Source organism: Papaver somniferum, chromosome 8, assembly GCF_003573695.1.
Source record: "Papaver somniferum cultivar HN1 chromosome 8, ASM357369v1, whole genome shotgun sequence".
Taxonomy (NCBI): domain Eukaryota; kingdom Viridiplantae; phylum Streptophyta; class Magnoliopsida; order Ranunculales; family Papaveraceae; genus Papaver; species Papaver somniferum.
This window is the reverse complement of record NC_039365.1, coordinates 160,260,291-160,278,267: the sequence shown is the minus strand read 5'-3', so window position 1 is coordinate 160,278,267 and position 17,977 is coordinate 160,260,291. Positions and strand designations below refer to the sequence as shown.

The 17,977-nt window shown below is 39.2% G+C and overlaps 1 protein-coding gene and 1 long non-coding RNA gene across 2 annotated transcripts; both read right to left on the bottom strand.

The window, feature by feature from the left end:
* Positions 1 to 7,759: 7,759 nt before the first annotated feature.
* Positions 7,760 to 9,975, bottom strand: LOC113303727 (probable pectinesterase 68). The gene is made up of 5 exons (XM_026552786.1): positions 9,504 to 9,975; positions 9,213 to 9,402; positions 8,563 to 8,769; positions 8,183 to 8,421; positions 7,760 to 8,071 (listed from the first exon to the last, which is right to left on the bottom strand). The coding sequence occupies exons 1-5, from the start codon at positions 9,860 to 9,862 to the stop codon at positions 7,915 to 7,917; spliced, it is 1,152 nt and encodes a 383-aa protein (XP_026408571.1). The 5' UTR covers positions 9,863 to 9,975; the 3' UTR covers positions 7,760 to 7,914.
* Positions 9,976 to 12,657: 2,682 nt separating this feature from the next.
* LOC113301364 lies at positions 12,658 to 17,041 on the bottom strand. The gene is made up of 5 exons (XR_003336249.1): positions 16,974 to 17,041; positions 16,779 to 16,872; positions 16,549 to 16,682; positions 13,600 to 13,702; positions 12,658 to 13,495 (listed from the first exon to the last, which is right to left on the bottom strand). It is a non-coding gene; the product is annotated as an uncharacterized LOC113301364 (long non-coding RNA).
* Positions 17,042 to 17,977: the final 936 nt, after the last annotated feature.

Genomic DNA, 17,977 nt, shown 5'->3' with positions numbered 1-17,977 from the left:
TAGAACGCTGCCTCGGCCCCCACCGTTTGGGAATCCTCTGGCCCAGGATTCGCCAGCGGGGTGACAGGTCTCAAGACGATCACGAAGGTATTTACCTTCGGTGTCGCACTCAAACACTCTCAACTTTTTACAAAACCAGTTATTTCTAGTTTAACACTTCACATACTTTAAAATAAAAAGATGAATTGATAACGCAGGTACGCCAAAAGGATGATCCATTTCATAAAGAGTTGATTACAAGACTCGGCAAATAAGATAAAGGAAACACATCAAAAAAAAAAATAACGAGGATCAACTTCTATGACTAATAAAAGAAATCTACTTGGACGATACAGCTCCATCAACGGGGTTGTCTCTGCGAGATGAGGGTACACTACCACCTGAAGAGGGCCCAGAAGAACCAGGCAAAGGCGCGGGAAGGGGACGGCGCGGATAGTTCTTGACAAGACCATGTTCGACTTTAAGGCCAAGTTCAATCTTATCCAGGACTTTGTTGTCTCTTCAGCCAACTGACATCGAGCCTTATAAGTGATAAGGTCCGCTCTTGACTTGAGACAGCAATACAGATAGGCGTTCCGCCTCTTTGGAGGCAATCTCCGCTGCTTCCTCACGAGACGCGGCCAACCCTTTGAAATAATTGGTTTTCCTTCCTGCTGCACTAAGGCAGATTGAGTCTTTTTAAGCTCATCATTTGCTGCGTGAAGCTGTCCCTCGAGTGCTGAAAACAAAAAACCAAGGGGTTAAAACGAAGAAATAACAGAATCACACTCGATAAAACGAGGTTATACCTTCGACATTAGCCGAAGCCTCCTCATACTCATTGACAACTGCGTCCCGAGCCTCATCAAGAAAGTCATATTCGGTGGATAGTTTCTTATAATCCGTTTGAAGGTTCGTAAGAGCAAATTGACTGGCGTCTAAATCTACCTGCTTCATCGAATCCAAGTGACGAAGATGGTTGACTTCATCATTCACCTCCCCCATCCTTTTATGAAGTCGATACACATTCATCTCAAGATCTCTTTCAGACTCCACTTGGCGAGCAACATCCGCTCGAGACGCTGCTAGGGCTTTACTAAGTGCACCAACCTCGGCCCTAGCATTATCTCTTTCCTCGGAAAGACGCAGCATACTATCCCTAACCCCAGGGCCTAAGAAAGAACGAGCCTGTTGTAACTCTCCTTCTAAAAAGCGCACTCTAGCCTCTAAGTCTGAAGCATGTTCTCGAGCATCACGCAGGTTGTCACGCGTCCATAGCAGCGTACCATTAAACAAACAACGGTCATGATTGTACTTATTTTGCATATCAACCATCAGTGTTCGCTTTTCACGCCACTCAGCTGTTAAGGCGTTGTGCTCATCAGCACGAGCATTCCACTTTGCGGCTTCACTCTTCAACTTACCCACCAACTCTGCAATACGGGATTTCTGTCGTTCCCTTTCTTTCCGAAGCCATATCAACTCGGGGACTCCACCCACTGAAGATAGGGTGGGGAGACTCAGACAGAACACCAAAATACAGATAGGGAATCACAAGGAGTGAAAAATCCGTAAAATACAAACCTGTGAAGGACGAGACACTTCTACGAGTCTGCTCCAATTCATTGCGGACTATAGCAAGCTCTGAACGAAGACTCTCCTCAGCATTGCCCAGCTGTTCTTTTTCTTTCAGACGGCCCCTCAGTTCATTTATTTCCGCCTCAGCCGCAGACAGTTCCTCTTCCCTATGACGAAGCTTGGCCTCCAACTTTAAAGACTTTGCTTTAAAGAACTGGTATAGAACATGGTTACAATGTTCGCTCCTCATCATCTACGTCACAAACAACAAACATTATTATACCAAAGGAATCAGATATCACGAAGAACACAATGCGCGGATATCATAAAAGAGTACAAGGATTTACCTCTAAAACACGCTGCTGGGGAAAACCGTACTGGTACCCATCAGCTATGGCCATCATATCAGCAACAGATGAGGGAGGGTCAACCACTAAATTAGCTTCCGAAGCTCTAAGATCCTTCTCCCACATCTCAGCAACGCGGGCTTCAGAAGACAGTTGCATCATTCGACGAGTATAAGCGTCGGAATTCTTCTCACCAGTGACCACGGGGGCAGGGTTAGGGACGAACATCAGGTTCTTCTTCTTTAGCCAAGCCAAAATGGCATCTTCACCTTCAGGCATTAGCGAGAAAGGAAAATCCTCGGAAGGAGACTCAACCGCAGACTTCCCCTTGGCGGTTATCTCCTCACCCGCGCAAGTCTCGACATTACCACCCTCAGCATGACCACCTGCGTTCTCAGCTTTCCGATCAGTGGTACATTCTTTTCCAAGGTCCCCAAGCACATCCCAATCATCATGTGGGGAAAGCAATGAGAAGTCCTCGGCAAGACCCATGGTAGCAGTCACATCGAAGGATTCCCCCGCGGAATATATCCTACCGAAAGAGAATTCTGGGGAAATTACGGGCAAAGTACCCACACCAACAATGTCATCACCAACAGGGACATATCCACTCCCACCAATACCACCGACGGTAACATCACCCTCAGCCTCACCATTACCACCAGCGGAAACTTCTTCGTCACCATCACCACCCGCAGCAACTTCTTCTTCAAGATCACCACCCGCGGCAACTTCAGCCTCACCATCACCACCCGCGATAACCTCTTCTCCATTACCACCTTCGTCGTCAGGATAAGAAGTGTCGGTACGCTCTTCTCCGTTGGACATTTCTTCATCCTCACCATACCCTTGGTTTACGGGACTCGTAACCTCCTCATAACCCTCAGCCTCACTGATAACCGCAGTAGAAGATTGCTTGGGTCCAAGTTTCTTCTTCTTCGACACCTACAAACCAGTATACATCCCACAAAGCTCATTTTTTCCTCACTTCAAAAATGAAAATTATTTCAAGCAAGGAAAAAGGGGCAAAAAGATAGAGAATAGAAGAAACTATACCTTGGCAGCAGCAACTCTTTGATGGATGGATAGCACCAGAACCCTCCCTCATCTCCATCAACGACATCAAGAGCATAAGGAAAATTCATGCCCGCGAAATTAGGACGCCAAGGACAGAAATCTCCATAACGAGCAGGAGGAGTTTCACGAGGCTTGCTATTTTCAGAAGGACGCCAACCACGTGGACCCGGAATCCATCCGTAAGCCCAAGGACCAACTACTCAATAACAGTAGCATGCCATTCATAATCATGGTCACGCTTAATCCTTTCACGAGCAGGAAAGAGTTTCCGTTTAGCAGATCCCTCAGTACCAGGAACATACTTCAGCTTGGCATCACTCACCTCACTCAAGAGACGAATTTCACCACGGGGAGCAGCAATATTACGAAGACTAACACTCCACGGCTTACGGTTTCTGCTGTTGACATAATCCCCAAAAGAACTGTTAAAGTTCTGAGGAGTGTACCACTCTCTCTCAGCAGGATTTGGAACATAGCAGGTCATCATAGTCTCTCCCTTGCTCCGCAGATAACATTCCTTCAGTGAACGAAGATAATTCCCAGATAGTTGTGACACGGAACGATTATGAGTGTTCGTAGAAGAGCCTTCGCGACTAGCCAACACGTCATAATAAAAGGAGTCACCCGACTTATATAAGGGCAACATAAGACCCGCCTCGAAGGCTCCAACCGTAGTCAACAGATGAAACTCGTCAAACTGATAATTAGCAAGGAGCTCGTAGGTGATATCATCGTCAGGAGCATAGAAGCGAACCTCAAAAGCTTGGAGTTCATGTTTTTCCTTGAACATCTCAAGATCAATATGCTTGAAAGTGACCTTCTTCTTACCAACTGAAATGCTGCGTATCACGGGGACAGTTTCTTCTTCGTCTGCGGAATCAGAAGTAGGACCCAATTCCGAAGCTTTCCTTTTAGAAGGAAGATTTGTAGACGGATCAGCTCTCGATATAGTACCCTTGGAGTACTTCCCTTTGAAAGAAACCGCGGGAGGAGGCGGCAGATATTTGCGGAGGCATGAAGGAGGAGCCATTGAACGAAGGGGCGGAGCACCACTTCATTACGAGGAGAGGAGCCCGCGTACTCCTAGAGTCATCACGAGGAGGCCTGCGTACTCCTAGAATCTTCACGAGGACGAGAAGGGCGCGGTTAACAGCATACCTAGACCCGAAGGGCCCTTCGGCATATCCCCTTTTTTAGAAGGCATAATCTTCACACCGGAGGAAGACAAAACCCTATGACCCCGAGGATCAGATTGCGAAGACTTGTGAGGACCTTCCCCAAGTGGAGATCTATCAGGATCTATACGCGGAGGGGATCTTGTCGGACTAGACGGCGGAGTTTGGTAAGGAGCCCGCGGACGATCAGACATATCTACAAGGAAACACAAAAACAGTTTAGAGAAGAATACGAGGAGATCACTAAAGATCAAAAAACCCATAATTGAAGGTTCATCCGGATAAACATGAAAAACCCTAAGAAACTAAAAAATACTCCATCTGACTCCAGGGATAATACTCATACACAGACTCGCAGACGCTGTAACAAAGAACAGGGGCAAGCATATATGCTTCGACATGTATGATTTTCATCACAAAACCAAGAACACAGCAGCAGGAGACAAACGGATAAATATACAGATAAAACAATGGTGAACAACTGATAAGAAAATCCCATACCTGTATAAAAGAGGACGACAAGCACTAACTGCAGTAGAAGAAAGGAGGATCGAAGATATCGACAGATACAGGGGCAGCAACAATCAAGAACGAAAGAAGCGGAAGAAAGAAACAGAAAATTGAATGCTATATTCCTCACAAGGACGGTGATAGTAAATGACTAAAGAACAAGAACAAGAGAACAAGAAGATAATGAACACTGACAAGAAGAGGATAAAAGTTTTTTTTTCACATTCTCTTTCCTATTTATGAAGCTAGAGAAGACAAAAACCGCTCCTCGTACCAAAGAGCAGTTACGGGAGAATTTAATGCAAAGTAGGAAACGTGTAGGACTACCATTCTTCTTCAAAATTGCAAAATACTCCCAAGTTAGAAGAAGAGGGGCAAATTGTATGTACACCTCTCATCATCCTCCACGTGTATAGAAAGAGACGCGTGGAAGGCATGTGAAGCGAGACATCAAAACATGATAGCAATCATTTCATCAGAAGATGTCATCGATCAGCAGATATGACGGTCAGGGACAGAGGACCACAGAGGTATGATGGCTCAGAGGAGCACCAGATAATACCCCTTGGGTATTAACGATCCAATCCCGAGGAATATCCCAGATCAACGGCCGAGAGGAAGTTTGGCTGACACAGATGTGACCAGAAAAAGAGACACTTGTCTGACACGAGCAGACATCCATCTGCCCGCATTAAATACCAAAGAGTTATACACGTGTCGATCAGCTCGTGGAAGAAGCGAGGATGACCCTTCGTGTTCAAGCTCAGGCCGCGGCATATACCGAAGACCTCTGCGTAATAGGCACAAATCACAAGAAGATAAGATTACAACGGCACTTCAGAGATGGGACCCACGTTCTCTCCCTATAAATACCCCTCTCCAATAAGAGAGAAGGGGCAGATCATTTTGGAGAGCAATTAGAGGAGAATATAGGAGAGACAAATAGGAAGAGTAAGTAATCCACCTACTTCCGCAGACCCATGTATATTCTAAAGTCATTCGACTATCTTTGTAACCATTCAGTACATAGTGAAACACCAAACCCCGTGGACGTAGGCCTTAGTGCCGAACCACGTAAATTTGTCTCATTTACATTTCTGCATCTTACATTCCACGTTAAACTTCATATGCTTTATATTTATATTTGTTTCTTGATTTATTTCCTTACACGAACATTATTCATGATAATATTCGACTACACAATGACAAGCCTGAAGGCTTTGAGTCGATGAATCGATATAATCATCTCGTTACGCATACGATGTACAATTCTAGAATTAGGACGTATGCGAATATTGTTTGTGAACACTTGGATAGTCTCGACATAATTGCGTTCACATTAACCAATTTTGTGTTTTTTCAATCTCCTCCGTCATCCCAATATGCAAATTTGTATTTAAGATGATTACACGACCCATTGACTTATCAACACTTCACTGTAGTTTTATATGCGGATTAGCTCCATCCTGTACATAACTAAGCATGATCCATACAAAACGGCCAAATGTACTCATTTTTTAACACAGATAAACATGTAGAACTTGCCAGTCTTATCTTTGTTCACACAATTGTAATTTTATCCTAGCATTTTTAGTTGCCACTCAAAAGAAATTAGGGGCCAATAATAAAATAAAATAGGGTTATCCAAACCTAAATTGAGTTCACCTATTATCCTTTTTTTCGTAATGGCAAAATTGACCTTCAATGATCGGAAACTAAACATAAATTCGATAGTTTAGTTATTGTTAGCAGAATTATTTATTTTATTTTTTTCTCTCTCTCTCCGAATTTTGGTTCTACCATAATCGGTAGTAAATTGTGTTGATTTAACTTCCGAATATATAGTGTCCAAAAAATGAGATTTTTCCAAAAATTTTCAATTTTCGAATTTTGGTACTACCATAATCGGTAGTAAGTTTAATTTCCGAATGAATATTAGCCCCAAAATGAAATTTTTCCAAAATCCTTTAATTTTCTAACTTTGGTACTACCACAATCGGTAGTAAATTATGTTACTTTAATCTCCGAATATATTTAATTTTCGAATTTTGGTACTACCATAATCGGTAGTAAATTTAACTTTCGAATGTATACTGGCCCCGAAATGAGTTTTTGAAAAAAACCTTAATTTTTCGAATTTTGGAATTATAACAATCGGAAGTAAGGTAAGTGAACTTAACTTCCGATTATAATGGCATTTTGATATGAGAGTTACCATATTCGGTAGTATTTTAAGTTAATTAAACTTCCGATTATATACTGGTCCCAAAATGAGTTTTTGAAAAAAAACTCTTGATTTTTCGAATTTTGGAATTATAACAATCGGAAGTAAGGTAAATGAACTTAACTTCCGATTATATAATGGCATTTCGAAATGAGAATTACCCATATTCGGTAGTATTTTAAGTTAATTAAACTTCCGATTATATACTGGCCCCAAAATGAGTTTTTGAAAAAAATTCTTCAATTTTCGAATTTTGATCCCACTATAATCGGTAGTAATTGTGTTCATTATCTACCGATTGTGTTTAATTTTTAGAAAAATTGAATTTTTTGAATCAAGAACAATCGGTAGATAACAATCGTTTTATCTACCGATTTTGGTTGATGTTCATCATTTCTTAAGAACATCATCCATAATCGGTAGGTAAAATAGTCTACCGATTATGTTCCTGCTATTGCAAATCCGAGAATTCTCAAGTTTTCAATTTTCATTTTCAAGTTTGAGAATTCTCGAATTCTTAAGTTTTCAATTTTCAAGTTTGTTTCTTAAACTTAAACTACCATAATCGGTAGTTCTAACATTGTTTCTCAAACTTAAATCCAAAATTATAATCGAGGGCAATCCGAAATTTTTTCTTAAACTTAAACTACCGAATGTGTAGTTATCTACCGATTATTTGAGGGCATTTTTGCCATTAAAAAAATTATAGATAAGGGCTAACTTCAATTTAGATTTTCGTTACCCTATTTTATTTTATTGTTGGCCCCTAATTCCTTTTGAGTGACCCCTAAAAACGCGAGGTATAAAAAGATTAAGTCCATCATATTTATAAATTTCAAATGAACCGAAAATTTATAAGTACACTGCATTAGAACGAAAAAATCAATTATGGTAGACAGAACAAAATGCACAAATATATGAATGTGGAGATGTATGAGCCAACTATCTATATGAGAATTTCTCTAGATACAATTTTGTGAATTTCTAATAACACCGAAGAAACAAATGTACATGAAAGAGAGGTTCAAGCATCAGAGGGAGCTATCCAGTGCCTTCCATTGACGAAGCTCTTGGCAATGAAGGGATGGGCTGTTTCGTAATCCAGTTCTCTTGCCCAAGATACTCCTCTCACTGCATTAGCTCCTGGTCCCCAGCTCTTGTACACCCCGAAAAACGCTGTCCTGCAGGCCATTGTTACACCAGTTATCAAAAAGAGAACATATATCCATATTGAGCATTCATAGTGTCCTCCTGAAAACTCACAGCAGTTAGCAATTCTTATTTATACGTACTTGTTTTTGTTGCTCAAATGGTCCCAATCATCCCAACCACCTCGTGCCACGATATCGTCAAAGTATGTGAAGGAGTACACTATCCTCGAGTATTGACCCATGGCGCGACCCACATAGAGCGGACCAGTTCCAGTTACACGGCAATTCACAAACGCGAAACCTGTTTTTTCGTCCGGAGAAGTTCTTGCATGTGCAGCTATTGAACCAAACCTCCTCGCTATTGAGTGCAGTTCACAACCCTATATCAGACAACCAATACAACAATTAAAAGATAATATTTCACGTGCAGAGTGGTTTCTAAACTTTCATGAAGGGGCAGTCACCGTAATATACTACTATGTAAGAATTATAAAGCATGCAATGAGTATGAATCAACGTACTTTGTACATGGAGCGTCCATTTCCAAAGATGAAGTCAATTGAACCCTGAATATAACACTCCTTGAAATAATGTCGACCAGCGTCATCACATAATGTGTCTTGTGCACCATAAAATCCACAACCAACGAAGTAAGCCTTGTCCCCTGATATCCGAAATGCTGCTGCTTGCCATCCTTCCATTCCTGGCATAGGTGCTGGCGATGTATTCTTCAAATACATGTGACCACAAGTTATTAAATTATCACAAGTTGAAACAGTTTGGTCATGTAACTTTCAAAATTCATTAACCCATCTACAGGAAATTAATAAAACTCAACATTTCAACAATATTTTCCTCGGTGTATACAAAATTTTCATTTACTAGGTGATCACGACATTACAATGAGCTAATTGTCTGCGACGTGATTTCCATTGATCATATTGACCTACTCGTTCACCTCCTTGTGGATCTCACAAGTGCTACTAAAGCATAAATGCAAGTTCTATATACTAAACATTGCGGGATCAATAAATGAGAAAATACGTAGTAATACATTGGGGAAATGTACTTAGCTAATAAGTGGAGTTAATCCGGCCCCTTTCTTGCAGTAGCTTGTGTTTGAACTGGTTCTCAATTGTACTTCTTGAGAAGAACATATAAAAGAGTATACCTTGAAACTAATGTTTCTAGCAGAGAAAAAATTAGCAAGAACGGTAACAGAAGCTGTTCTGTATGTCCTTAGTTGTTGGCCATTGGGACCACGATCACTCGCTCGATCATGCCACTGTATGATAGTCTTTTCCTTTCCTTCCCCTTGGAAAGTTATGTAAGGCTTTGTCGCCTCTAATACAACCTTTTCACTGCAAGAGAGATTGTATGATGAATTAAAAACACTTCATACTAATTCAAAGCATTTATGAACGCAAGAACAATAATATGCATATATATGTATATAACATACATGTAAACTCCGGCATTAATCTTTATAAGAACATTTTTTGTGTTGTTGTTCGGAACAGATTCAACAGCAGCTTGGACAGACAGGAAATCACCCAGACCACTAGCGTCAACCGTGATAAACAGGTGACCGGACGGTCCAACCCATTTGTGGTGCCCATGTTGCGGCTTCTGCTTATCATTCGTCGTATTTGAGATTGATGACGATGTAACTTGTTGCGTTGAAGATGATGAGTATTTATCATTATAGTTCGTAGGTGTAGCTAATAATGTTGTTGTTGAGACGAAAAACAAGAATAAATACAAAATGAAATAAGAGAAGGAGAAGGAGACTGCAGCTGCCTTGTTAGTAAGGGACACCATTAAATTGATCAATAGTGCAGAGCAGAAAACTAGTTGAAGATAAATATATAATTGAAGAAGAAGAAGAAGAAGACGGAGAATTAGTTGATGGGTTTGAACTATGACACCTTAATTCTCTCTGTCTGTTTTTTCTGATGAATAGGAAAATGGGTTTATATATACTGTACTAGTAGTCTCTTCCAACGGTCTGTTTTTCTGTCACAATGCTCGTGGCTCAGCACTCTAGCTAGCTAGGTTCAATTATCTGCTTTTGTTATCTTCTTAAAAAGATGCTGCTTGAATTTTGTTGGCTTATTATGGTCACAGCAAACTGAATGGGACAGTTTGATAACCGTTGATGTATTATGTGGCTTATGAATTAAATTGTTCTTGACAACAATTATTATGAACATTTATAGTGAAGACAAATAATAAATTTTAGAAATGATTGAATCAATAAGAATTTTGTCATAATTTACATCAAGACAGTGTCGCAGTAAAAAGAGAATGTGGTTACACTTATACACCAGAAAAGTTACCATGGTTATTGATGGGCTGATTCAGCTCCCAACTCAAGCCACTTGAGTTGGAAATCTACTAGGTGACAAATGCTAGTTCATCATTACGTTGCCACTGAGATTAATATTGAAGAAATAGTTGCATTTTTACCTTATTAGATTCTAACGGTCACCTTGGATCACTATCTATGTTCCAAACTCTACCAGAAACAGAAGGAGGATAACATAAATAAGAGGTGGTCATGGCCAAATAGAGTTTTGTATTGATCCTATCAGCCAAGGGTCAGTCAGATTTATGAGTGAAAGAGAGATATTGGAGGAAGTCAGAAACCCTGCTCAATCACGGGTATGGGAATCATACAGGATTAATGGCCCACAATCCACTTATAAGAAAAATCGCTTTTTGAACGTTGGAATCTCAACCCAACATGGACCACACCCATTGACAAGACGAAACCAAAGGAAAATGATATACTCACCGTGCAAAACCCACCGTCAATTCACCGAGTGACACCAAAAAACCGGGCCCCTATAAATTCCTGGATGGTGGGTCTCAGGGGTTTCTCTCACTCGGTGATTTCTCGATGAAAAAATCACGGTGAGTGTAGCAAAGCCGAAAACAAATCATTTAGAGTTTTAAAAAAATGCTTTTATAGTAAATTTATTGAAAATGCTATTCAACTTCCTCTTTTCCATCTCCCTATTTACCTCTCTTCAATCTAAGCCACACATCTGGATTTAGATTAACTTTCAGGTCCAAGTGGGGTTTAGATTGGAGGGAGGTGAATAGGGAGGTGGAAAAGAGGGAGTTGAATAGCACTGCCGTATATTTATCAATTATTATAGATAAATAAGAGGTGGTAGAGTAAAAATAAATAAAAAAATTATTAAGCATTCTGTAGTAAATTTATCTGAGAAATTATTTTGGAAGACTGGATCAATGTAGTCAATATCGGCCGTATCGGCCGATATATCGGGGATATTTCGGATATCGGCTCAGAAAGATACGATAAGAAGGATATCAGGGGATACGATATTCGCCCGATAATATCGGCCGTATCGGCCGTTTCGGTCAAATATCGACCGTATCGGTCGATACGAAATTTTTCTACATTTCCCGATATGAGACGGTATTGGTCGTTTTCTATAAAGTTTAAGGGTAATTTTGGCGAAGAAAGTCTTCCAGGTGGTAGTAGAGGTGCATGTAGCTCTCGAAGCAAGTCTATTAAAGTTACTCTTTTGTTTTTTTGATAAAATTGATGTTATCTATTATATCTTATCCGAAAATGTGTGGAGAAAATGTTTAATATAAAATTTTAGTCTCTAAATCTAGAACCGATATTATACCGATATTTCAACGATAATATCCCCGATATAAAATCGTACCAGTGTATCGGTCCCGATCGAGATGAACCGATATCCGATATTAACTACATTGGACTGGATTGAAAAATGAATGCAGGTAGGTCTGCTAGTTACGGGGTTTGCGAGTAGAGTGAAATTGGTCCTCAAAACCAAGTAAATGCTGTCAAAATAAAATTCTTGCAGTTTTAAGTTCCCTTTACTTGCTTAAAAGTTTTGTTTCCGCTGGTACAACTACAATTACAACTACCTGTCAGACCAACTCAACTGTTGGACACAAGAGCCAGCTTGTAATCCTGATCACTCTCTTGGCTTGCCAGGCCAGCAGTTAGGTATATTTATGTCTTCCAAGCCCAGCAAGTAAGTCAAAGCTACCATAAGAGCAGAAGAAGCCTAAAAGAATTTGGTCAGACTTCCTAGATGTTTTCCATTAGAATCTCTAGCAATTTGCAGCAGCAAACCCATATGTGTTTGTGAAGGCAGCATCCACATTAATCTTTATGTGTGAAGTAGGAGGAGTCTATTGTCTTATTTGTAGAAAATTCAGATGTTGAAGACTTCAAGTGTGCAAACGAGAAGGTAGATAGCCAAGCATAGTGCATTGACTCTTCGCTGTGCAGTTTGAAATCAAGACCAATCTTCAGAAGCTTGTGACAGAATTGCATTACCAGAGAATTCTTGCTGCTCAAATAACATTTTGTTCTTCAATTCCCAAATGTTCCATGGAATGCAAGCACCAATATTGAAAGTTTTGAAATTATCATCATGATGTAACAATTCTGAATAAAGGGTATCCGTATCTTGCTTATTGCTCAGTCAAATAACCAGATTACGGGTGGAGTCTTCAAACACTTGTCTAAAGTAAGCAGATTCAAAGAATAAAGGACCCACTGAATCATTCTAGAGCCGACTTACGTAGAACAAATTCAGGCTTACATTTATTTATGAAACAATGTATGTTATACCTCACACCAATGCCGTTATGTAAAAATTGTCACACAAAGGTCTGACTTCTAGGAGACTTTTGCTTATTTCTCCAAAATAATTTCTAGGCAAACTAGAGCATGAAGGTATATTACCAGCCAATAACTTGTAACAAGAATTCGCTGTAAAGTTACCTGTGGGTGTTTTTAATCAAGCCGATCTTTCAGTTCATTGTCTCCCATAATGTGGATGGAACTGGTAGCAGTAACTTCAGTTGGAGAGAATAGTGAGTGAAGAACATTCCAAACCTGTGTTAGTTGTTGCAGAGACAACAATTCACAAACATACTATAGAAGGTTTGAAACCTGGAGTCCATGGGTCTTCCCATATTCTGATAGAAGAGCCATTTCCAACTAGCCAGCAGCAGTTATCTGCTAGTATTGGTCTAACTGAAATTATGCCACTACATGTTGATGAACAACCTACATTACATTTGGGTTTGTAAGGAATCTCCAGGCTAGCCTTTGGAATTTCAACCTACATTACATTTGGGTTTGTAAGGAATCTCCAGGCTAGTTTAACCACCAGAGACTTATTTATAAATTCCGTGTCTCTAACGCCCAATACCACCATCCATCTTTTACTTGCAAATCTTTTTCCATAATTCCATGATATGAAGTAAAGCTTTACGTGTGATGTGTCATATCCGCACCAGAAAGACCTTTGTATCTTCATAATATGTTGAAGAACACCTTTTAGAAGAATACACTCGACCATTAAGAGTGTTGCAATAGAAGATAAAACTGACTTTGACAGCGCAGTTCTACCAGCAGATGATGGAATATGTTGCCTGCAACAAGAAAGTTTTGAACTAAATTTTGAAATTAAGAAATCAAAGGATTCCATGCATCATATTTGTCTTTCTTTATACTTGAATTTCTTGGGATGACTTACAAGTTATAACACAGCGTGCGATCCACTCTTCTGTGCCTTCATCAACAGTTTTTGGGCAGAGTTACCCCTTAGAAAAAAGGTGCTGGCTGCTAAATTCTACTTTCTGCTCAGCAAAAAACAGCAAAAAAAAATGTCGATTATAATATATATATATACCAGAACCACTTAGCCTGAAGCTAATAGAAAAATGAATGAATCATCAAGACAGACTAAATGAGATGAGTAATGAGAACTTAAAAGATGTTAACAATAGAAAGGAAACAGAGAAAAACTTTCAAAATTTCAGTCAGAAAAAAGATTTCTTGCTTGAGGTAAAGAAATTCAATCTAAGACAGTAACACTTGTTTCTGTAAGAAAATGTCATTCACCTACAAACTTAAAAACATAAGATCACGCACAACCTCCGCGAGCCACATATAAGATGAAACCATGAAACAGAAACTTGCTTCAATGACCTCGACCAGAGCGCCCGTAATATAGATCTTTTCATAGCAAAATTTCCAATTAATTAGCTCCACTTGATAATGCAAATTAAACCATGTACAGTAATAGCACATTGCACCATTCAAATAAAGTTATTCTAACAAGACACTGTATCACAAACCCACAGACACTGTGTTAGCTATATGGGACAGTTTCACATGAAAGATGCAAATGTAATAAGTATGTTTGAAGATAACAGAATTCTTTTTCCTTCACTTTGTTGTTTATGTCAGGATTTAGAATAAAAATAGATGTCCTACTTGGCTGCAATTTTGGTTACTAGCTAGACCCATAAGCTTTTTTAAACTTCTTTTGTTAATTTACAGCAGGGATTGCAGCTCAATACTTGTCTTGATGCTTGTAGGGCTGGATTTAGGTCTTGTAGCTTATGTGAACTGCTTTGCGTTGCTCGAAACAGATGAACAAATTGGTTCTCAAACTTGGTTGTGTTTGGTGGTGCTTTTCTCATAGGCCATAAACATGCAAGAAAGTTCCCTAGGCCTCAAGGTTTTCATTACATTGCTCTAGTACTTTTTTACAGAGATAATTGCGTAGCTCAACAAGGTTTTCATTAGAATGCTCTTTCTTCTGGAACAATTGGAATAAGATCCCGAAGCGGCTAAGCCTATTTTTACTGTATGAACGAACAAACCAAAGAACATTTCATTCTACAACTATCTATTTTTGGAGCTTAAAGGATTCAATTTTCAACTAAACAGATTCTTGACTACTTTCCTTACGACACCCAAAACCCAATTCATAGATGGTTGTCTAGTGAACCTGCAAAGCAACAATTAATAAACTAGTTGGCATGTGATTGCTAAGCATTGCTAGCGCAAGAGGAACCAGAGAATGCAAGACTGTGCCGTGCAACTTTTTATGGGGATGCAAAGCTGCCAAACGTATAAAACTGTTTGTCTGGAAATGCATAAGAGATATACATTGCACTAATTTTAAAAGAGCTTTGTATAATACTTCTCAAGATACTGGATGTGAGATCTGTGGAAGAGCTGAAGAAACTATGGAACACTTATTGTTTGAATGTAAACATGCCAGAGCAGTTTGGAGTGGTATCAATATCAATATTGATACAGTCAGAAATAATAACAACACAGTCTCTGAATGGATGATAAGCTGGTTTCAACTACACATCATGCTGAAGAAGAAAAATGGCTGTTTCCATTAATGATAGGTGCATGGGTTATTTGGAAAGATAGATGCGACTTAGTCTTTCAGGGAGTATCTCTAAACCCTGTTAACTCTGTGCATAGAATACAATATCACCTTGCCTCTCATCTGCAGCATATAGATAATAACTCTTTAAATTCTGTCATAAGTAATACCAGTATTTCTAGATGGAAACCACCTTTAGAAGGAGTTATTAAGTTCAATATAGATGCATCTTTTGATCATGACGCTGATGAATTTGGAACTGGTATGTTATGCGTGACTTTACAGATAGCTGTCAGGGAATCAAAGGAACCTATGGAAATGGAGCATTAGGAGCAGAGGCAGGGGAGTGTATGGCTGTTCGTGAAGCGCTATACTGGGCTAAGAGACTTCAACTTTCGAAAATTCAGATTGAGGGAGATGCAAAGCTGGTATTACAATCCATCAACAGCCAATCCTTACTCATTCAATGGGAAAATAGGAATTTAACAAAAGAGATAAAACATTTAATCTCTAGTTTTAGTACTTGTTCTTTTAATTTCATTAGTAGAGATGATAATCAAGCTGCAAATGCTATTGCAAGAACAACAAGAGTGTCTGGTCAAAATTGTGAGAGTTATGAGAACTATGATCCATCAATTTGTAGTCTCCTAACAGGAGACAAAAACTCCTTTAGTTAATAAAATCTTTTATTCTATTAAAAAAAACAAACTCAGCACACTAATTCAACAGTCCCACGACCACGGAACCTAGCAAAACAATAACAAAAATCTAAAATTAAGAATCTGAAGGCATGATTTGACTTGATAACCCCACTACATAAAATCGACCGAAGAAGATAAACCGTGCTAGGAAAAAACAGGAAACAACAAGATATTCTCAGAGTGTGAGTAATTTTGTGTAAAGAAAAGATTTATCACATGTTTTAAAAAGCTAATCAAGAAGCAAATCGTGATTTTGGTATTTTTCGATCAGTCAAGCAAAAGATATTTCTAAATGGTAACTCCTCCCAATAGCGGTAACAGTCAACATAGAAACCTGGCTCAAAATGACATTTATTTCAAATCTTGCCACATTAAAGTGGAAAAGGTGAAAGTGGCTTAAGAGGGTTAGGCAGGCTCTCCAAAACTATGGCCAAAAATGTGCACCATTAAGCTTCAAATTGACTAGACATCAAATGGAGGTTAAAGTCTTTAGTGAACTGAAATGAACGAAAATCATCATACATTATTCAAATTTCAAACAAAATTAACCAGCCTAGTTTTGAATAGGGAAAGGCAGATTAGATCACAGTACCATTCTGATTTCGCGTGTTCTCAATCAAGATGTAACGGTGTCCAAGCAATCTTCATATAGCAAGAGCTTCAGTGATTTCATCTGACATGCAGTCTCAAACGTCTCGATCGAAATTCATCTAATGCCTCCAACACCTACACAAAATCACTTTCTATCATCTTAAAACAATACAATCAAGGGCAATCAAACATCATAATATTAGCTGAAGAAATCTAATTTGTTAAAATTACCAAGTACACTGAACAATTTCTGCAGTCCTTCATCAGAAACACCTAGTTGTCAACTTTTTCATATCTTCAACGACGCCATTAATTTCAGTTCCACCTGATACAATTTCATAAAACTGATCAAATTCTCACCAGAAAATGACATGACAAAAAATTAAAAGAATCAAAAAGATTATATGTGTGAGAGAGATTCAAGACCTGAGAAAACCAGCAGTGAAATCTCAGGGTTAGCCATATACCTAGAGAGAATGAAGAAGCAGAAGGAGAGAGAAAAAATTGAGAAAAGAAAGCGGGACGGACCTACAAATCAATATGTACGCTATCTGTACTGTATTCGGTGGACCCCGATTTGACGATTCAATCCTAACTCGAACCGCGTGAGTTCACACGGTTAAGTTCCATCACATTACTGAACTGAACCTCTGGCACTTGCCGTCTTAACTTAGGAAACTATACCATCGCAGCTAAGATTTAGAAGGTGAAGTTGGTTTCTAAATATTGTGCTCAGTAACACTACAAATAGCAGCCTGCAAGGTCTCAACCAGAAACATAACAAACAAAAATATTCAGGGAGTTAACAAATAGCCCGGTAGCAAAATTAATCAGGTATCTCTCTGGTAATACCTCTTCTTTTGCTTTTTATTCTTCTTCAGAAAAAAGTCAGTTAGTTAAGGAAGGAAAAGAATGGCAGAGGGTGGTGACTTACTTGATCAAAAACAGTATTGGTACCATCGTTTATTTGGTAGTAGTGATTTTGAAGATGAACAACCACTTCCAAGTCCTCCTATTGTTCAACCAGTTGTTCAAACAAAACCGCAAGAAAGATGTATTCTCAGGCTTAGAGTGAGAAAGATTCCAGGGACCAATATGTATAAGAACCTTTCTTATAAAAATCAAGATGATGTAGTTCAGGAGCCCAAAGTTGAAGATGCTAATAAAGCGGAAAGGAAATTACATTGTGAGAAAAGACTAGATGATGTAGTTCAGGAGCCCAAAGTTGAAGCTGCTAAAAGGAAATTACATTGTGAGGAAAAACAAGAAAAGGCAGGGAACAAGATTACTGCTAAACCCAAGCTGCAGGTGAGCAAATGTGCTAAAAAGAACCATGGAGACACTGTCAGGGCGCGAATAGAGTGGAGAAGTAAACATCTAGCCGTCCGGAAAAGTAAATATCTACAGGTCCACAAGCCCAATCTCCTGAT